This window comes from Bos grunniens, chromosome 11 (assembly GCF_055505025.1).
Source record: "Bos grunniens cultivar Pamir isolate PY7600 chromosome 11, Bosgru_T2T1.0, whole genome shotgun sequence".
Taxonomy (NCBI): domain Eukaryota; kingdom Metazoa; phylum Chordata; class Mammalia; order Artiodactyla; family Bovidae; genus Bos; species Bos grunniens.
In genome coordinates, this window is record NC_141175.1 from 105,376,845 (window position 1) to 105,399,157 (window position 22,313).

General features: G+C 48.7%; 1 protein-coding gene across 3 annotated transcripts in view; it reads right to left on the reverse strand.

Moving 5' to 3' along the window:
• KCNIP3 (potassium voltage-gated channel interacting protein 3) overlaps window positions 1–22,313 on the reverse strand; it is a 93,596-nt gene that overhangs the window by 4,507 nt on the left and 66,776 nt on the right. For 2 of the 3 annotated variants that reach the window (XM_086328230.1, XM_086328231.1), the window contains 3 exons: window positions 6,940–7,064; window positions 6,433–6,502; window positions 6,099–6,169 (listed from right to left, as the gene is read on the reverse strand). In XM_086328230.1, coding sequence (XP_086184356.1) covers window positions 6,099–6,169; window positions 6,433–6,502; window positions 6,940–7,064 — 266 coding nt within the window. Of the gene's footprint in view, window positions 1–3,616; window positions 4,182–6,098; window positions 6,170–6,432; window positions 6,503–6,939; window positions 7,065–22,313 lie in introns of those variants that run through there. The other variant, XM_086328232.1, reaches the window with a different exon arrangement.

Below are 22,313 nucleotides of genomic sequence, written 5' to 3' on the forward strand. Positions count from 1 at the left end.
GATTGTTTCTTGGCAGGAAAATGATGACAACATAGACAGTGTGCTGAAAAGCAGAGACATTACCCTGCCGATAAAGGTCAGTATAGTCAAGGCTATACTGGAGAAGGCAGTGGCACCCCACTCCAGTACTCTTGCCTGGAAAATCCCATGGATGGAAGAGCCTGGTAGGCTACAGTCCATGGGGTCGCAAAGAGTCGGACACGACTGAGCGACTTCACTTTCACTTTCAGTCAAGGCTATGGTCTTCCCAGTGGTCATGTACAGTTGTGAGAGCTAGACTGTAAAGAAAGCAGAATGCCAAAGAACCAATGCTTTTGAACTGTGGTGCTGAAGACTCCTGAAAGTCCTTTGGACAGCAAGGACATCAAACCAGTCAATCTTAAGGGAGATCAACCCTGAATGTTCACTGGAAGGACTGATGCTGAAACTCCAGTGTTTTAGTCATCCGATTGGAACAGACAACTCTTTGGAAAAGTCCCTGACGCAGGAAAAGATCGAGGGCAGAAGGAGAAGAGGGTGTCAGAGGATGAGACGGCTGGACAGCATCACTGATGTAGTAAACACGAACTTGGGCAAATTCTGGGAGATGGTGAGGGACAGGGAGGCTTGGTGTGCTGCAGGCCATGGGGTCACGAAGAGTGAGACACTGGGCGACTGAACACCACCACCACCACCTCTTACCTCTTTGGAGCAGCTTTTCAGAGTTATCTCAAGTGCTGCTTCCTTGGCTATAGTCCTCATTTTTGTCCCCAAATGAAACTTAACTCACAACTCTCAGGTTGTAGTTTTGTTGTTGTTGTTTTTTTTTTATGAGAAGCTCATGACTCAGTGTCTGCCAATGCAGATGTGTGTTCGAGCCCTGGGTTGGGAAGATACCCAGGTGAAGGAAATGGCAACCCACTCCAGTATTCTTGCCTGGAGAATTCCATGGACAGGGAAGCCTGGAAGGCTATAGTCCATGGGGTTGCCAAGAGTCAGATATGACTTGGCGATTTAACAACAACTCAGGTTGTGTGTTTATTTATTTTTTTTCAAGTCGGCACTGGGAACAAGAAAGAGCTCTTGGGAATTAAAAATGAGAAAAGAAAATGACAGACTCAGAAGAAGGGTTAGAAAAGCACGTGGAATCTTCCATAAAGCAGCCTGAAAAGGCCAAACTGGAAAAGAGAAGAGAAAAGCAGATAACGAGCAGTCCACTCCAGAGGGACTGAAACTCGACCAGCAGGAGTTCCAGGAAGAGGCTGAGGAAATGGAGGGGGCGTGCCCACGAGGGGATGAAGGGGAAGGCTGTGATTGTCCAGGTACTGCCAAGGACCTAACAATGAGGGCAAACAGCCCGAGGTGTGGCTGGGCCATCACAAGCCATTTCAGAAAACGGGTGCAGTGACAGGATCCTATGAGCTTCCAGAGAGAAGAACAAAACCAAACCGAAACTACAACAATCACCAAATCAGGTCCTGTCCACAGGACCAGGAATCAACAGGAAACAGCTTCTGCCGGAGCTCCGGTTCCACACAACAGGTCAAAAAGAGTGAGAACGGAATGACTCCCCTGGTGGTCCACAGGTTAAGTCTCTGCCCTGCAATGCTGGGGTCACAGACTCGATCCATGGTCAGGGAACTAGGATCCTATATGTTGCAGAGCAACTAAGCCCACGTGCCACAGCTGAGACGGGCCAAATAAATAAAATTTAAAAACAAACAGAAAGACGGAGGACAGAACAAAGGTACTCGCAGGTGTCTAAGGCTCAGAAATGACCTCCCAGGCAGCCTTTTGCAGAAAATTCCTGGAAGATATGCTTTTGAAAGGAGCTTCCCTGGTGGCTCAGCGGTCAAGAATCTGCCTGCAATCCAGGAGACGAGGGTTTGATCAGGAAAATCCCCTGGAGGAAGGTATGGCAACTCACTCCAGTATTCTGGCCTGGGAAATCCCATGGACAGAGGAGCCTGGTGGACTACAGTCCATGGGGTCACAGTCGTGCTTCAGACACGACCAAAGCAAATGAGCACAGCACCTCCCATGCTTTTGCAGAAAAAGTAAAGCAAGGAAGAAGATGAAGGAGTCCAGAACCAGGAGACCCAATCCAGGAGAGAGGAGAACAGGTCCACAGAGGACAATCAGCACCACGATGATGGAGCTAGTCAGAGGCTAGGGAGATGTTCATTGAGACGACAGGAAAAGAGTCAAGGGTGAATTACTGGTAAGGTCACAGTTCACTTCAGTTCAGTCGCTCAATCGTGTCCGAGTCTCTGCGACCGCACGGACACCAGGCTTCCCTGTCCATCACCAATTCCCGGAACTTGCTTAAACTCACATCCATCCAGTCAGTGATGCCAGACACCAGCCAAATGACTATTAACTGTAGGCAAAAGAAAAATCTGTGCAGGCAAGGGAAACGTAATCACAGTTCACTGACAGGCTCACCTGGGGAACAAATTCCCGTCAGGAGAAAACCAAGAGAAAGCCAGGGGATGGGCAAGGTGTGTGTGAGTGCGCGGGAGACCCAACTCCTCACTCGTGCAGAGCCAAGGGACGGCGTCTCAACTGGGCACTTGAGAAGCCGCAATAAAAGGACACCATCAGGCAGCAAGGACACAAACAGGGAGAGTCAGCCCAAACAAAGGAGGCGTGTCTGCGGGTGGCAATGCTGTTTTTCAAAGCACACCCTGTAAGTCTACTGGAGCCTGAAAGTCTCGTGTGTATGGTGAAGAAAATGAACGGTGTTGTATTTCTTTCACTTTTTTGAGATTTAGATACATATATTTAAGTAACATATACATACTTTGATATTATTTTGGTCCACTGAGTATACATATTTTAACAAAAGATAAGAAATCTGGGCTTCCTTGGTAGCTCGGTGGTGAAGAATCCATCTGCCAGGGCGGGAGACGCGGGTTCAACCCCTGGTCTAGGAAGATCCCACAGGCCAATGAGCAGCTAAACCCGTGCCCTACAACTACTGAGGCTGTGCTCTAGCGCCCAGGAAGTAACTCCTGAGCCTGCGCACTAGAGCCCAGGAACCGCAACTCCTGAGCCTGCGCACTAGAGCCCAGGGACCACAATTCCTGAGCCTGCGCTAGAGCCCAGGAACCGCAGCTACTGAGCCTGCGCACTAGAGCCCAGGAACCGCAACTACTGAGCCTGCGCTAGAGCCCAGGAACCACAGCTACTGAGCCTGCGCTCTAGAGCCCAGGAACCGCAACTCTTGAGCCTGCGCTAGAGCCCAGGAACCACAGCTACTGAGCCTGCGCTCTAGAGCCCAGGAACCGCAACTACTGAGCCTGCGCTAGAGCCCAGGAACCACAGCTACTGAGCCTGCGCTCTAGAGCCCAGGAACCGCAACTCTTGAGCCTGCGCTAGAGCCCAGGAACCACAGCTACTGAGCCTGCGCTCTAGAGCCCAGGGACCGCAACTACTGAGCCCATTTGCAACCATTATTGAAGCCCAGGAGCCTAGAGCCCGTCTTCTGAAACAAGTGAAGCCTCTGCGGTAAAAAACCTATGGACTGCAGTTAGAGAGTAGCCCCTGCTTGCCACAGCTAGAGAAAAGTCTGCACAGCAGTGAAGACCCAGCACAGCCAAAAAAATCCATATAATCCCATTAAGCACACATATGATTGAGGTATACTTACTACATCAAAAGTTGGTGTTTATAAGTTACAGGTATTTAGTACTTTCCAGAGTGCTCTTTTAATTAAAAAAATATTTTAAAACCATTTCAAACATCAGTTCATTTTCCCAGTGCAAAAGAAGTCAACTCTGTTGTTCAGTCTCTAAGTCATGTTCGACTCTTTTCAATCCCAAGAGCTGCAACACGCCAGGCTTTCCCATCCTTCACCACCTCCTGGATATTGCTCAAACCCATGTCCATTGAGTTGGTGATGCCATCCAACCATCTCACCCTCTGTCGCCCCCTTCTCCTCGTGCCCTCAATTTTTCTCAGCATCAGGGTCTTTTCCAATGAGTCAGCTCTTTGCATCAGGTGGCCAAAGGATTGGAGCTTCAGCTTCAGCATCAGTCCTTCCAATGAATATTTGGGGTTGATTTCCTTTAGGATTGACTGGTTTGATCTCCTTGCAGTCCAAGGGACTCTCAAGAGTCTTCTCCAGCACCACAGTTCCAAAGCATCAATTCTTCAGCGCTCAGTCTTCTTTATGGTCCAACTCTCACATCTGCACATGACTACCGGAAAAACCATAGCTTTGACTATACAGACCTTTGTCCACAAAGTGATGTCTCTGCTTTTTGAGATGCTGTCTAGGTTTGCCATAGCTACCATATCAATAAATTCTAGTTAACATGTGTCTTATCTCAAGAATATACAAAAGGATTTGAATCGTTGTAAATACTAATTAGCAGATCTGACTTTCTGGTTTCTTTGTTTTGTTTTAAAATATTCATATATTTATTTTTATTTTTGGCTGCATTGGGTCTTAGTTGCCCCACAGCAAGTGAGATCTTAGTTTCTTGACCAGGGATCGAACCCACGTCTCCTGCACTGGAAGCTGGATTCTTAACCACTGGACAACCAAGGAAGCCCCCTGACTTTCGGTTTTAAGGGCACGTTGAGAGGTTTGGTCTGAGGCAGCGAGGTGGGCTGAATGTCCCCCCACCCCACCCCCTCCAGATTATTCCTGACCATAGGGGTCCCCACTGTGGTGCACCCAGGATTAGGCCCTGACCAGTGGAAGGTCCCTGAGAGGTAGACTCCAAAAAGGCTTCCTAGAGCAGAGCTCTGATATCAAGATCCTGCAGGTGAACAAGGAAGACGGTCCTCAAGGTAAACAAACTTCCCTGGAAGGAACCTGAGAAATTAATTTCATGCCAGAGATGCACAACCTTCTGAGACGGTGCCTAGCAGAAGGGGATCAGCACCCGCACCCCCAACAAAGATCCACCATCGACCACGTCCAAGGGACCACAGTGAGAGCAGGGACCACAGGAGCTTGACAGAGGCCTTCCTGACAGCCGGCACTGTGCCAGGGCCTCGCTAAGCGGTCTGGTCATCTGACTCCTGAACAAGAGACACCCTCATCAAAGCCCTGCTTGGGTGGGCCACACAGCTGCTTCTGGCACTTCACTCCCAGGAGCCTCAGGTGCCTCTCACAGGACACGCAAGAACCTGGTCATGGTGGAGGCGGGGGTGGGACCAGGGAGAAGAGTGAATGCTCCCTATTGACTCCTTTGGACCGACTCTAATTTTACCCTGTGCAGGCAGAACTGAAAACAGAAAAGCCGAAAACACTGTGAGCTCACAGGCACACTACAGGCGTGGTCCAGGGAGGGTGGGGCCCCTGTGGGCACAGAGCTGGCGATGCCCTTGGGCCGCCCCGCCCGGGGCCTGATGTCAGTGAGCCGGGCTGGATGCAAGCATAAAGGGAAGCTGAGCGGAATCTCGGGTTATTACCCCGGCCGGTCCAGGGGCTTTCTCTCTCACTTTCCGGTCAGCTGCCCTTGGCCTTGGAAGCCGAGCTGGGTGGTTATTGATTAAGCCTGGCTCTCAGCAAGGTTTTCCTCTCCAAAGAGGTTTCAGCTTTTTGCCTGCAGCTATTTTTAGGGGCCTGGGCTCCGCGGTTGGGGCCTCTCTCAACTGATGCCGTGTGGCCGGGTGTCAGTGGGGCCCACGTGCTGCCTGCTCAGAGCCCAGGCAGGGCCCTCCTGGGGGCAGGCGGCTGCTTTCCCAGTGGTGGGGAGCACGAGGCTGGCTCACACTGTGGCTGGGACAACCCCCAAGCCTGTTCAGGCAGGGATGCTCTGCCTGTTTGGGGGCAAAGGGATAAATTCTGGGCACAGACCTCTAGTTAACCTTGCTCCCTTTTTCAAATACAAATTTCCATTGGATCATTACCACCTCGGTGCACCTTGGCTTGGCAGGGCTGGAAGGAAAGGCTGGGAATAGGATGGCCAGACAGCAAACTCGAATTACCCTGACTTCAGTCAGGCCCAGGGCCAGCCCCACGAGTCCGTGTGTTCCCTGGGTGACACGCTGGGCCGCTGACACCAGGGTCACGTCTGAGCCTCTGGATGGCCCCGAGGGGGTGGTACCGTGTCTGGGAGATGCAGGAGCCAGGCATGCGGGAGCGGTTGACAGGGACCTACCTCAAAGCGGATGGCCCCATTCCCATCGGCGTCGAAGGCGTTGAAGAGGAAGTGTGCGTAGGTGGTGGCATCTAGGGAGACCGAGGGCAAGGCTGGGGTGTCCAGGCCGCCCGGCCGCCCAGGTCCCAACCCCACGCTGCTCCACTGGGCATTCCCACCGCGTCCCGGGCTGGAGTCCGCCCTTCCTACTGGGTGGAGGCAGCACCAGGCAAGGAATGGTGGGGAGGATGTGGGGGGGCTGAGGGTCCTCTCCCTATAAAAGGGAAGCCCACACTCTGGAGGGCGGCCACAGGGAAGTGGGGACTTCGGGAGGAATCGTGGACCTTGGACTCACCTCCCTGAGGGAAGAACTGTGAGTAAATGAGTTTGAACGTGTCTTCGTCCACCAGGCCTGTGGGGCACTCCTGCAGGAGGAAGGGACTCCTCTCAGTGACCCCAGCCACCCTGCCCTGCACCCCGACTCCAGGGGGCCTGGCCTCTCTCTTCCCTCTGGCCAATGCCTGCTGCGCAAGGCACTGCTGGGCTCCCCCAGCCCCAGGCAGGGGAAAGCCCAGTGGAGTGGGCATCATGGGAGGGGCAGGCGGGAGGGGTGGCAGGACCCTCATGCTAGGTTGGTCTGTCCCCATGGTCCTCCACTGCACCAGTCCTGAGATACTCATAAGGGAAGGGCCCTGGCCCTCCCCCCAGGCAGCTGTCCCACAGAACACGAGCCCCATAAAGACCCTGGGGTATGCACTGTGCTACGGGGAATTTCCAGAAGTTGTGCCAGCACCCTGGAGCCAGCAAAGGGGAGCCGGGGGGTCAGGGCCAAGCCTGGGGGTGGGGGATGTGGGGCACTCACGTTCTTGAAGCCCCTGTAGAGGCTCTGCAGCTCCTTCTTGGTGAACTTGGTCTGTGCCTGCAGCTGGTCAAGCCCCTCTGGCTGGTGGCGCACTGCGGACAGCTCCAGCTCACTGTCGCTGCTGTCTGGGGGGACACAGACCCAGGAGGTGGGACACGTGGCCCTGGCCCCTCTTTCCAGTGTGGGTGCCCGGCTCTGGGTGGAAGTAAGGAGTGGGGAGACTCTCCTTGTGTGACTACCAGGTACGGCTGCCCAGGCTGTGCACTGCACAAATGGACCGGTTGCCGCTCAACAGCACACTCAGGTGTGCCTCCTGGTCTCTCTGCTGCCCTGCTCCTCACACACAATGGGCCCTCCCTGCTGGGCTCACCTGGAGCATGCCCACCCTCTCAGCCATATGGTGGGATGGGGGTGGAAACGCACTAAACAAGGGGAGGTGGAAAGGAAACAGAGACAAGTTACAGGGCACCTTGATCTTTAAGACCCAATTCCTGGACCACCTCCTCCATGCAGCCCTCCCAAATTTCCCCCAGGAATGGGAAGGGCACCCCTCTTGGCTCATCACATTGCTGCTTGGCTGCATTTCGTGTATGGGCTTAATTCACATTTGAGTAGAAAGTAAAATTTCAAGTTCTCTGTCTGTAGGGTGGGGACCAGATCTTTTATTTAATCACAACACATCAAAATGGACAGCAGGGTCACACGGACACGGATTAGAAAGAAGAAACCCAAACCATCTCTATTTACAGATGACATAATTATCCATGTAGATAGTTTCAAAGAACATACAAAAAAATCCTCTAATAAATGAGCTTAGCAAGGTCACAGGATACCAAGTCAATACAAAAATCAATCACAGTTCTATAGAAGACCTGTATGCAGCAACAGAGACCCAGTGTAGCCAAAAACAAATAAATATATAATTTCAAAAAATGGTCCATATTAAAAAAAATCAGTTACATTTCTATTGATCAACAATGTACCATTGGAAACCAAAATTCTAAAAAATTTGCTATATTAATTACAATCACCCATCTCATAAGTGAAGTAGGGAAAATAGATTAAAATATTAAAAAATACAAATAATGAAATATAAAATGATAATAAACAATAAAAATAATATAAAATGTAAAAATAAATAGGTAAAACAATCTAACAAAACATGCACATAATCTGTATATTGAAAACTACAATAGGCGGATAAAAGAAATCACAGAAGATTTAAATAGGTAATGAGACACACTGTGCCCATGGATTGAAAGGCTCAGCATAATAAAGACGTCAAATATCTTCAAAATGATTTACAGATTTAACATAATTCCAGTAAAAACCCCAGGACAATTTTTTTTTTTTGTAGATATAGACACACTGATTCTAAAACTTATGTGGAAAAGCAAAACAAATAGATTAGATAAAAGAAAAAAGTGGTAGAAATCAGTCCATCTGATTTCAAGACCTTATACAACTATAATCAAGAATGTGTGGTGTTGGAGAAAAGACAGACACAGATCAGTGGAGCAAAACAGAGAACCCAGAAACACATCCACATAAATATGACTGAGAGGATTTTCCACAAATGTGCAAAAGCAATTCAGTGGAAAAAGTTTAATTTTTTTCAACAAATGGTGCGAGAAAAATTGGACATCCACGTACTCAAAAAATGAACTTTGACCTAAATCTTATTTCTTATACAAAAATTAACTCAAAATGGAGCACAGATTTAAAAGTCAGATGTAAAACTATAAAACTTTTAGAAAAAAATAGGAGAAAGTCTTTACGGCCTGGATTTAGGCAAAGAGTTCTTAGGCATGGCACCAACAGAATGACTTAGAAAACACTGAAAACCTGTACTTAAGAAAAGTTTTGCTCTGTAAGAGACATTGTTAAATAGAAAGGGAAACTACAGATCTGCACATTGAACTTCTAACAAAGGATGTTCAGAATATATAAAGAACTCTCAAAATTTATCAGTAAGAAAAAGTACAACTCAAATTAATATTAATAAATGGGTAAAAAAAAAAAAAACCTGATCAAACACTTCACCATAGAGGATATACAGATGGCAAATAAGCATGAGAAAGATGTTTAACACCGTATTTAATTAAATAAATACAAATTAGAGCCACGATGAAACACCACTGCACGCCAGTACGAATCATGTGCTAAGTCGCTTCAGTCGTGTGACTACAGCCCACCAGGCTCCTCTGTCCATGGGATTCCCCAGCCAAGAATACTGGAGTGGTTGCCTTGCCCTCCTCCAGGGGATCTTCCCAACCCAGGGACTGAGCCCGTGTCTCTTATGTCTCCTGCACTGGCAGGCGGGTTCTTTCACTGAAAATACAGAAAACAAAACTCCCCTGACCCTACTTTCCTCTCAAGCTGTTGCTCTTTTCTCTCCTTAAACTCACCGTCTTCACTTCCTCTCCTCTTAGTCTCCCTTGATCCTACTCCTCTGGGGCCTGTGCCCCACCACTCCAAGCAGACTGCTTTTCTTAGATCACCAGTGATCTCCATATCGCTAATCCAGGGATCAGCACAGTCATCTTGACTCCTCAGTCATACAAGGACAACATGAGAATGAAAAGCATAGTGACTACACGGATGAACTTTCAGGATATTATGCTAAGCGAAGACGTCTAGAAAGACGAATACTGTACGATTTCAGTTATATGTGGAACCTAGAAAAGCCACACTCACAGGAACTGAGAGTAGGCTGGTGGTTGCCAGGAAACAGAGGGTAGGGGGTGGTGAGATGTTGGTCAAAGGGTACCAGCTTCCAAGTATAAGACGAATACGTTCTGGGGGATCTAAACTACAGTATGGTGACTACAGGCAGCAATACTGTACCGTACCCTTGAAAGTTGCTAAGGGGTAGATCTTTTAAAATTATTTTTTAAATTAAGTAATTAATTAACTATTGGCGGCACTGAGTCTTAGTTTTGGTGTGGGCTTCAGTAGTTGCAATGCATAGACTCAGTTGTTCCGAAAGGCATGTGGGATCTTAGTTCCCTGACCAGGGATCAAACCTGTGTCCCTTGCATTGCAAGGTGGATTCGTAACCACTGGGGAGCAGATCTCCAATGTTCTCACCACCACCACAATAACAAAAAAATGAGGTGATGGATGCATCAGTTATCTTTATTGTAGGTGATCTTTATATAAGCTTACACAATGTTAGGTATTGCTGCTGCTGCTGCTAAGTCGCTTCAGTCGTGTCCGACTCTGTGCAACCCCAGAGACGGCAGCCCACCCGTCCATGGGGTTCTCCAGGCAAGAACACTGGAGTGGGTTGCCATTTCCTTCTCCAATGCATGAAAGTGAAAAGTGAAAGTGAAGTCGCTCAGTCGTATCCGACTCTTAGCGACCCCATGGACTGCAGCCTACCAGGCTCCTCCGTCCATGTGATTTTCCAGGCAGGAGTACTGGAGTGGGATGCCATTGCCTTCTCCTGTTAGGTGTTAATTATAGCTTAATACAGCTGGAAAAACAAACAAATGAACAAAAAGAAAATTATGTGCCCATTTCACTTTTGAACATAGATGCAAAATCTTAAAGCACGTTAGGTAACTTAATCCAACTGAATTAAAAAAAAAAAGTACACCAGGATCAAAAAGGTTTTATCTGTAAGAGTGTAAGGAGAGAAAATCATATGAAAATCCTAATACAGAAAAAGCATTTGATAAACATCCACATCTATTTATAATTAAAATAAACAAGCAAAAACTCTTAGCAAACTAGGAACTTTATAAGGGAACTTTGTAAACTTGATGTGGCTTATATTTGTAAAACAAATATTTCTTTACAGAAAATATTAGGTTTAATGGCAAAGGGTCACAAACATTCTCTTTAAGATTTGGGACAAGCCAAGGCTGGCCACAGTTACCACTAATTGATGTCTGGCCAATACTCTAAGGCAATTTTGAAAAAGGAAACAAACAAACAAACAAAAAAACCCCAGACAGTGTAAGAGTTGGGAAGTATAAGATAAAATTAACACTGTTTATAGATGACACGGTCCCTACACGGACCAAAGGAATCAATATACATGAGAGTTCAGTATATGCTGCCAGATGTAAGATTAATTCATGAAAATCAATAGCAATTTTCTACACCAGTAATAACCACCTAGAAAATACAATAAAAATAACATTCATAATAGAAATAAAAACTAAAAAGTATCTAAGTATTAACCAAAACTCAAAGAACCTCTATAAAGAAAGATAATCTAAATAAACAAGACATTCCATCTTAGATACGATTATAATAACATTATAAAGATGTTATTTCTCCTGCGATAAATTATAAATTCAACACCATCTCAATAAAAAACCCAGTTGGATTTTTGAGGACTTTGATAAATTTGCTCTGAAATGTATAATAAAGAATTTAAAAATCCATAAGCCTGGTGGGCTGCCGTCTATGGGGTCGCACAGAGTCGGACACGACTGAAGCGACTTAGCAGCAGCAGCAAGAATCTAGAAAGGAAGAGTAAAGAGAGAGTTTTCCCTATTATATACTAAAGCATTTATAATCACTGTAATACAAATTGTCTACAAGAATAGACAGACACACTAAAAACAGACCAGAGAGCTCAGAAAGAGGCTGAGGTGTAGCGGGGCCTTCCCAGAAGCTTTGGGGAAAGGCCAGTTGTTTAGTATAATAGACGGTGTCAGGAAAACTGACTCATCATATAAAGAAAATAAATCATAAAGAAAATAAATACCATGTGCAAAAGCGAGCTCCAGATTAACTAAAGATAACACGTGAACAGTGAGCTCTACAGTTCAAATAAAATGTAGGGCTTTCCTGGTGACCCAGTGGTTAAGAATCTGCCTGCCAACGGAGGGGACATGTGTTTGATCCCTGGTCTGGGAAGATCCCACATACCACATGCCCCGGAGCAACTAAGCTTGTGTGCCACAACTCTTGAGCCAAAGTTCTAGAGCCCGCAAGTTGCAAGTAGAGAGTGGCCCTTGCTTGCTGCAACTAGAGAAGCCCGCTTCCAGCAAGAAAGTAGCTGCAGCAGCCTTCTAGCGCAGCCAAACATAAATAAAACTTTACAATAAATAAAAATAAAATGTAAAACAGTATCTTGCCAACCTAAAGGTGGGGGGAGATTTCTTAAAACTTCAAACCAGAAAGGACGAAAATTGATGAACTCCATGACATCAAAGGACATCTGCTCAACAAAGGGCACCATGATGGCGAGGGGTGCTCGACACAGTGGGAGGAGACAGCAGGCAATATTTACAGCTGACGGAAGAAGAAGGTCTAGAATTGATAAACGTCGGAAAAGGAGACCAGAGACATCAATAAGGACAGGAAGACAGCACAACCTCCTCAGCAAACAGGAAATGCGAATTACGATGAGAAGTCCACACCTTCTGATTGACAAGAAACAAGAATGATGAAATGAGGGTCACAGGAGAGGACATAGATCAATGGTCATTTTTAAACATGCTGGTGACTGTGTACATTGGTACAACCACTGTGGAAAACCACTTGCATTTTCACATCTGCATACCTTAGAAAAGGCAACCCACTCCAGTGTTCTTGCCTGGAGAATCCCCTGGGCAGATGAGCCTGGCAGGCTACAGTTCATGGGATCGCAAAGAGTCAGACATGGCTGCACACACACAGCAAACTTTAGGGCACAGTAATCCTCCCTGGGGTACACGTGCCAGAGAAAACCATTGCCCAGGGGTCCCTGGAGCACTCCACAGTAATGATGGCCTGAATCAACCAAATGTCCATGGACAACAGAGCAGATAAATAGATTGTGCCCCCACCGGAGGAAAGATTACACTGCAGTGAAAAATGAATGACCTATAACACAGAGCAGTGTGGGTAAGTCTTAGAAACAGTGTAGCTGAAAAAACAGTCCTAGGAGACCATGATTCTATTTTGTTTTTTTGGTATAAAATTCAAAACCAAGGGGAATTCCCTCCTGGTCCAGTAGTTAGGACTCCACATTTATATATATATATATCCATCCTTACATACGTGTTTAATGTGTTATGTTAATGTTCTTGGTCGCTCAGTTGTGCTCGACTCTTTGTGACTCCATGGACTGTAGCCCACCAGGTTCCTCTGTCCATGGGATTTTACAAGTAAGAGTACTGGAGGGGGTTGCCGTGCCCTCCTATGGGGGGTATTCCTGACCGAGGGATTGAACCTGAGTCTCCTGGGTCTTCTGCATTGCAGATGGATTCTTTACCCGCCAAGTCATCGGGGAAGCCAATAATGCATTTAGTATAGGTTAATTAAAATATTTAAAAGTAATTAGAGTCCCCAGACCAAGAGAGGGGAGAGAGAGAAAACACCTTTGGTCGGAATGAACTGTTGGTGACTTGGAAAATAAGCACAGCAATCCCAGGAGAAATGGTTAAAGGATATACACAGGAAATTGACAGATAAGGAAACAGGAAAAGCTAATAAACATGCACATTGGTGTTCAGAATCATGAGTATGAAAAACGCATCTGAGAATGATTAGAAAGAAAAAGTTACACCCAATGAACCTGCAAAATCAGCAAGTTCCTTACAGAGTCAAGCCTCAGTCAGGAAATGTGGGCTAACTTCTTCCTGAGCTCTGGACTCACCTGCCTGCTTACCACCTGCAAGTGGAAATCCAGGAGGTCCTTAGATGGACCAAACCCAAACTGAGCTCCTAATCTCCCCCTGCAAACGCACTCCACCCACAGCCTTCCCCAGCTCAGTTGATGGCAACTCCACCCTGTGGCTGCTCTCACCAAAAGCCTGGGCACAGACCTTCCTCCCAGCCCCCAGCTCCCACGCAAACCCTGCCAGCACTCCCCTCAACCTGCACCCGCCTCTGAGCCCCCCTCCCACCTCCACTGGTCCTCCCCCGTAAACCATCTCTTCTGCCTTGCCTTCCGGCTTCTGCCCTGCATCCTGCTGGTCTATTTATTTTACAAATAGGGCTGGAGGAAGCTGCTGAAAACATTATCCTCAGGTCCCTCTCTGTGCAACAGCCTCCCCCAGGCTCTGAGTATAAACACAGAAGTCCGTAAATGGCCAATAACTGTGCTCCCTGCCCCCCAGCTGCTTCGCCACTCCCTGGATTCAGCATGCTGCCCCTCTAGCCGCTCAAACCCACCAGGCGCACTCCGTTGCTGTCCTCTGGCTTGAATGCTCTTCCTCAGAATCCACACTTCCTGCTTTCCTCTGCTTGACTGTTACCTCCTCCAGGGTGTCATGCGCCCCGCCATTCCTGTCTTCCCTCGTCTCTGTTTTCCTTTCTTCATTTGGCCATGACTTTCTGGCATATACATATTTCTCTGTTTACTGGTGTGATGGACAGAATTTTGTCTCTTTCCACAACTCATATGTTTTGGTTTTGTTTCAATTGCACTATTATTGCATGCATGCGTGTCTGACCCTTTGCAACCCCATGGACTTCAGCCCTCCAGGCTCCCTTGTCCATTAGATTTTCCAGGCAAGAACACTGCGGGCTGCTATTTCTACTTCAGGGGATCTTCCCAACCCAGGGATCAAATCCCAGTTTCCCATGTTCCCCACGTTGGCAGGCAGATTCTTTACTGCTAAGCCATTATGGAAGCCCAATTTAAAAAGAAATTATTAATTTTTGTCTGTGCTGGGTCTTCTATGCTGTTCCCCTCAGCAGCAATGAAGTTGGGGCAAGGCGGGGCTACTCTCCAGTTGGGGTGTGCAGGCTTCAGCAGGCACAGCCCACGGGTTCAACAGTTGCAGCTCCTGGGCTTTAAGGCACAGGATCAGTGGTTGTGGTGCATGGACTCAGTTGCTCCTAGGCATGTGGGATCCTCCCCTGACCAGGGATTGAACTGGCATCTCCTGCACTGGTAGGTGGATTCTGTATCAGTGAGCCACCAGGAAAGCACTTCCCCCTCCACCTACAACTCACATGTTGAAGCCCTAATCCCCAGTGTGATAAAAGCTCTTTAGGAGGTAATTAAGGTTAAATGCCAAAAAAAGAGAGAAAAGAAATGCAAAAAAGCAAAATGGCTGTCTGAGGAGGCCTTACAAATAGTTGTGAAAAGAAGAGAAGTGAAAAGCAGAGGAGAAAAGGAAAGATACAGCCATTTGAATGCAGAGTTCCAAAGAATAGCAAGGAGAGATAAGAAAGCCTTCCTCAGCGATCAATGCAAAGAAATAGAGGAAAATAACAGAATGGGAAACACTAGCGATCTCTTCAAGAAAATTAGAGATACCAAGGGAACATTTCATGCAAAGATGGGCACAATAAAGGACAGAAATGGTATGGACCTAACAGAAGCAGAAGATATTAAGAAGTGGCAAGAATACACAGAAGAACTGTACAAAAAAGATCTTCACGACCCAGATAATCACGATGGTGTGATCACTCACCCTCATTTAGAGCCAGACATCCTGGAATGTGAAGTCAAGTGGGGCTTAGGAAGCATCACTACGAATAAAGCTAGTGGAGGTGATGGAATTCCAGTTGAGGTATTTCAAATCCTAAAATATGATGTTGTGAAAGTATTGCACTCAATATGCCAGCAAATTTGGAAAACTCAGCAGTGGCTGCAGGACTGGAAAAGGTCAGTTTTCATTCCAATCCCAAAGAAAGGCAATGCCAAAGAATGTTCAAACTACCACACAATTGCACTCATCTCACACGCTAGTAAAGTAATGCTCAAAATTCTCCAAGCCAGGCTTCAGCAATACGTGAACCGTGAACTTCCAGATGTTCAAGCTGGTTTTAGAAAAGGCAGAGGAACCAGAGATCAAATTGCCAACATTCGCTGGATCATTGAAAAAGCAAGAGAGTTCCAGAAAAAACATCCATTTCTGCTTTACTGACTATGCCAAAGCCTTTGATTGTGTGGATCACAATAAACTGTGGAAAATTCTAAAGGAGGTGGGTATACCAAACCACCTGATCTGCCTCTTGAGAAACCTGTATGCAGGTCAGGAAGCAACAGTTAGAACTGGACATGGAACAACAGACTGGTTCCAAATAGGAAAAGGAGTACTTCAAGGCTGTATATTGTCACCCTGCTTATTTAACTTATATGCAGAGTACATCATGAGAAACGCTGGGCTGGAAGAAACACAAGCTGGAATCAAGATTGCGGGGAGAAATATCAATAACCTCAGATATGCAGATGACACCACCCTTATGGCAGAAAGAGCCTCTTGATGAACATGAAAGAGAAGAGTGAAAAAGTTGGCTTACAGCTCAACATTCAGAAAACGAAGATCATGGCATCCAGTCCCATCACTTCATGGCAAATAGATGGGGAAACAGTGGAAACAGTGGGCTTCAAAATCACTGCAGATGGTGACTGCAGCCATGAAATTATTACTCCTTGGAAGAAAAGTTATGACCAACCTAGACAGCATATTAAAAAGCAGAGACATTATTTTGTCAACAAAGGTCTGTCTAGTCAAGGCTATGGTTTTTCCAGTGGTCATGTATGGATGGGAGAGTCAGACTATAAAGAAAGCTGAGTGCCGAAGAATTGATGCTTTTGAACTGTGGTGTTGGAGAAGACTCTTGAGAGTCCCTTGGACTGCAAGGAGATCCAACCAGTTCATCCTAAAGGAGATCAATTCTGGGTGTTCATTGGAAGGACTGATGTTGAAGCTGAAACTCCAATACTTTGGCCACCTGATGCGAAGAGCTGACTCATCTGAAAAGACCCTGATGCTGGGAAAGATTGAGGGCAAGAGAAGAAGGGGACAACAGAGGGTGAGATGGTTGGATGGCATCACCGACTCGATGGACATGGGTTTGGGTGGACTGCGGGAGTTGGTGACGGACAGAGAGCCTTGGTGTGCTGCGGTTCATGGGGTTGCAAAGAGTCAGACATGACTGAGCGACTGAACTGAACTGAAGGTTAAATGAAATCCTAATAAAGGTGGGGTCCTAATCCAAAGGATTTGGTGACCTTATAAGAGGAGGAAGAGTGATTTCCTTTCCAAAAGGAAGGGAAGGAAAAGCCATGTGAGGACACAGCAAGAAGGTGACCGTCTACGTGAGAAGAGAGGCCTCATCAGCAACCAACTCTGCTGGCACCTTGCTGGGGACTTCCAGCCTCCAGAATTGTGGGAAAATACATTTCTGTTGTTTAAAGGCCTGGTCTGTGATTTTCTACTAGGGCTTCCCTGGTGGTTCAGATGGTAAAGAATCCACCTGCAATGCAAGAGACCCAGAACTGATCCCTGGGTCAGGAAGATCCCCTGGAGGAGGACATGGCAACCCACTCCAGTGTTCTTGTCTGGAGAATCCCATGGACAGAGGAGCCTGAAGGGCTACAGTCCATGTTATGGCAGCTCAAGGAGAACAAGCCAGGTGGCCCTCCTGTCTGCTCACAGCTCACCCAGTCTGGAACAAAGCCCCCACGCAGTGTGGGAGGTGCCCTGTAACACATGCTGGGTCGGATCCCTCACAGATGTTTTCTTGGGTGGGTCCATGAATTACTGACTGGGATGTCAACTTTTTTTTTAATTTGGCTGTGCTAGGTCTTAGCTGCAGTGTGTGGGATACTCTAGTTGTGACACATGGGATCTAGCTCCCCGACCAGGGGTCAAACCTGGCCCCCTGCATTGGGAAGCGAGAAGTCTTAGCCACTGGACCATCAGGGAAGTCCCTTGGGTGTCAATTTTAATGTCTCCAGGCTGGGCCTATCTCTTGAAGCAACGTTCCCTGTTGCTTACACCTGTTGGGCAGGGATGGGTGAGGAATCAGAGAGAAGCGATATTCCAAGAATCAGGTGCAATGACAGCAGGGTCAAAGGGTACCCCCGGCAGGGGGTCCAGGGTATGCCAAGAGGTATGTGGGCATGAGAACCACCTAAGAGCCAAAGAGTGGGAAGGGCGTGTCTGATCTCCATTCCAGAATGGCCTCTCTGGTCTCGGGTGTCCAACAAAGTGACACAGAGAGGAGAGACTGGCGAGAAGTGTCAAGAAGGAAGAAGCCACTGGCCCTGGCTGCCAAGTAGACCAGGGCAAGGCGGTCCTGGGCCCTAACAGCCACCTGCACTGCTTTCCTCACCACGCTGAGTAGCCTTGTTCGGCAAAACCATGAAGCTAACTTGCCTCTACAGTCTCCCTGGTGCTCAGCCCTCCCCTTCCCTCTCCAAGGGCTAGTCTGGGATCATCCCCTCTCCATCAGGTATTCGTGATAAGCAGGGCATCAGCAATACGGATTTCACCTCTTTATCAAACAAGCATTTTGTCAAAGGCATGAAAGCATAAGGCTTTAAAAGAAAATTGTTTTATGATTGAATATTCCATGGTTGTTTGTGCTAGTGGTAAAGAACCTGGCTGACAATGCAGGAGATGTAAGAGATGTGGGTTCAATCCCTGGGCCAGGAAGATCTCCTGGAGGAGGGTGTAGCAACCTACTCTAGTTTCTTCCCTGGAGACTCCCATGGACACAGGAGCCTGGCAGGCTATAATCCATAGAGTTGCAAAAAGTCAGATACGACTGAAGCAACACAGCATGCATGCAAAGTCGTACCATGGTCTGACAGGTTACAGACCAGGCTTTCTTCCCACTGAGTAAAAGCCTTAGTCCCTGTACCGTGTCCCCAACTCAACACAGCCCTCTCCGCGCAAGACCCGCCTGCAGGGGCGAGGGAAGGGTGGCTCCGAGTTTTCAGTCTTTTGAGGTAAGGTCACAAGGTACTGGGCGAGGGGCAGCCCTGTGCATGACTCCCCCCACCTGGCTGCCCTTACACCCCCCTGAGGCTCTGCACTACGATGCTTCCTCTGCCAGCCAGTATGCGGCTTCACTCCCCTTTGCAGCTAAGCTCCAAGCTGCTCTGTCCACACTTGCTGGTTCCAATCCCTCCTGAACCCAGAGGTTGATCAGCCTGCCCTTGGCGCTGCAGCGCATTCCTGCAGTGAATGAATATAACCAGCCCAAGTCTTGGAACATGTCGGAAGCACCATGGAGACACTGGCTCTCCCAACAGGCAGACCAAACCCTGGAGGAGGCTGTCTCCACGTGGGCACTCCCCATCCTTCCCCTCCGCTCTGTTCTCCTTACCCGTCTGTACTCAGGCCCCCACAAGCCACCGGCTCTGCCCCCACCCCGACCAGAGGGACCTCCCCTCCAAGGGTGTCTCCCAGGGCCACCCTACAGGGAGGGCCAAGACCCTGCACATCTTGTGTTCCAGGCCTGGTATACAATGGGTGTCCCGTAAGTATGGCTGAAAATGGCCTATGATTTACCCAGACTCCACACCTGCCGTGTGGCAGGCAGTGCTGGGCACACCCTGGGGCCACAAGTGTATGGACACAGTGCTTGCAGCCTTTGGAGAGGTCACTGTAAGTGGGGACAGGGATCTAGAAAATTCCAGGACAGTGTCATCTAATACAATCCCAGGGGCAGGGATCCAGAAGGGCCAGGGGGAGTTCCCAGGGGGGAGATGGTGCTTTTAATCCCATTCCTCACTTACAGATGAAGAAGTGGAGCTCAGACAGGAATAGTGATTTCCCCAAGTTAATGTCAGCATGTCAGGGACCACGTCAGAGCTGAAAGGCAGCTCTCCTAGCCCCTGGCCAGTGCTCCTTCTAGAACAAGGTTTCTCAACTTTACCACTGACATTTGGGTCTGAGCATTCTTTTTAAAAAAAATTTTTTTTTTTACTTTGTGGCCACACTTCTTGCTATGTGGGATCTCAGCTCCCTGAGCAGGGTCTGAACCCGCACCCCCTGCACTGGGGGAATGGAGTCTTGGCCACTGGACCTCCGGGGAAGCCCCTGGGCCTGAGCATTCTTTGTGGGGAGGGGCTGCCAGGGCCTGCGTGATGTTTAGTGGCATCCCTGGCCTCTACCCACTTGATCCCACTGGTACCCTTCCCATTAATTGTGGCAATCCAGAACGCCTCCAGACATCACCAAACATCCACTGAGGAGCAAAGCTGCTCTCAGTGGAGAGCTACTAGTTAGAGCTCGCAAAATGTGGACTGAGATAAGAGAGGCAGCAGCCCCAGTCAAGCCCTGGGCCACAGATGTGGACGACAGTCTGGTGTCAGGGCCAGGCCAGCCTTACCAATGAGCAACCAGCTTACCGGTCCAGGCTCACTTTTCACCAGGGTGTCCACACTTATGAGATCCCTTAGATTTGTGTCGGGTCGGGAACTTTTTCAAAGTGCTTCAGCTCACCACACCCCTGGGAGGTGTACAGGGGGAGATATTCTATCAGTATCCTCATTTTCTTGTTCTTGCTTAGTTCTAAGCCATGTCGGACTCTTTGCGACCCCATGGACTGTAGCCTGCCAGGCTCCTCTGTCCATGGGATTTCCCAGGCCAGAATACGGAAGTGCATCGCCATTTCCTTCTCCAGGGGATCTTCCCGACCCAAGGATCAAACCCGCATCTCCTGCACTGCAGGCAGGTTCTTTACCACTGAGCAACCTGGGAATCTGGGACACTGAGGCTTGAGAAGGTTTGATGTACCAAAGTCACCCAGTGAGCTAGCGGCCAAGCTAGGCTGGGACTCCCCGCCAACGGAGTCGCCTAGAGACAGAGACTGGTAGGACAGAGAGGAAGGTCTTTCAACTTCTGCATCTTCTTCTAGAAGCCCGTGTCCCCAGAACTCAAATCCATTAGTTCCTAACAATCCCCAGGGGCACCATAACTCTGGTCTCTTACAGATGAGAACTAAGGAGGCTCAAAGAGGACAAAAGACAACATCCAATCAAATGCACGTCTTCTTGGAGGGGTGCCCTCTTCTCTCAGTGCCAGCTCACATCCAGGCTGGGGCCCAAGGGCCTAGGCTCCTCACAGCCCATGACAGTCCCTTAGACACTGCCTGGCCAATGGGCCCTTCCAGGCACTTAGCTGGCATCATTGCCATCAACACGGACCATCTGGTACTCAGAATTCCCTTCCTCTGATGCAGGAAGAGGTGGCTGATCTGAGTGAGAGAATGTTTTCAACCGTGACTCAATTCTGCTATTAAGAGTAATCATCCTCTAATTACTGGTGATAGCCATGGTTCACAAAGTTTGTGTATTTACTACATACCAAGAATGATCCTGAGGGCATCAAAGCCTTTACTCAACTAGTTCAAAGTCTGCTGCAGTCCTACGGGGCAGGCATTATTATTGGCCCCACTTTATAGACAGGCCAAGGCTCAACCAGGTTAAGCCAGTATGTGTGGGTGATAGGAGATCCGAGCTCAGGGATCTCTGGCTGATTCTGAGGCTCCGTGTGCCTCCCACCGCGTCAAGACCCCAGAAGTCAGAAGGCATGAGTGGACAGGTATACCAGAAAAGACAAACTTATTAGAGACGGAAGTGGGTTTCTCAGCAAGTCGAATAAACCACCTGTGCTCTTGCACGTCCGATCCACCTTGTAAACAAATCCCTTCTTAGAAATCGCAAAGGTAAACTTCAAGCTCCTAGAACCACAAGAGTGATGGGCTCCCTAAGAAGAATGTGTCGTGTCAATAACAAGTAGAGCGAGGCTGGCTGGTGGTCCCAGAAGGGCCCAGGAAATGGAGGAAGAGTAAAGGAGGGGCCTCAGATTCCCGAGTACCAAATCCCCCCTGCCTACGATGGACTCCAGGTGGGGAAAGGATGGGGGATGGGGGTGCAGTAGTGCACGCAGGAGGCATGGGCTCTGAGGGCACCGCTGGGTGAGATGCCCCCTACTCTGCCTGTATTTCCCATGGAGGTGCCTGTCACAGACTCTCCCTGCCAGGGCCAGTATCCATCCAGCCAAGTGCAGGCCCAGTTTAGGCAATTATCTTCCCAGGGAAAGTCGCTCAGTCGCTCCAACTCTTTCTGACTCCATGGATTGTAGCCCGCCAGGTTCCTCTGTCCATGGGTTTCTCCAGGCAAGAATACTGGAGTGGGTTGCCATTCCCTTCTTCAGGGGATCTTCCTGGCCCAGAGACTGAACCTGGGTCCCCTGCATTGCAGGCAGATTCTTTACCATCTGAGCCACCAGGGAAGCCTACCTTCCCCAGCTACAATGTAAAGTTCAAGATGGGGCCTCTGAGAACCCCCTTCAGCAAGCCCCTTCTCTCGGGGTCTCCTGAACTCACCTTGAAAGGTGTGATGTGGCTCAGTGCCTTCTGAAGGTCACACGGCCACGGGCTTCAGGCAACAAGTCAGACCTGGGCCTGGCCTCCTGGCCCCGGGGCCCCATCCTGCCCTCAGCAGGGGATTGGGGGGCACATCCCTAGGCCAGAGGGTGTGCTGGACAGTTCAGAGGCAAGGGCAGTTTCTCGCTCCTCCCCTCCCTGAGCCTCTGGGTTTTAGTCCCAGGAGCTGGAGCCTGGCAAGGTCAGCAGAGTGCTGAGCCAGGCAGGATGCCCATCCTCCCCTGAGGACCGCAGGGGCGCACAGGTGACGGAAAGAAGACCGGCCAGCCCCTTCCCCACAGTCC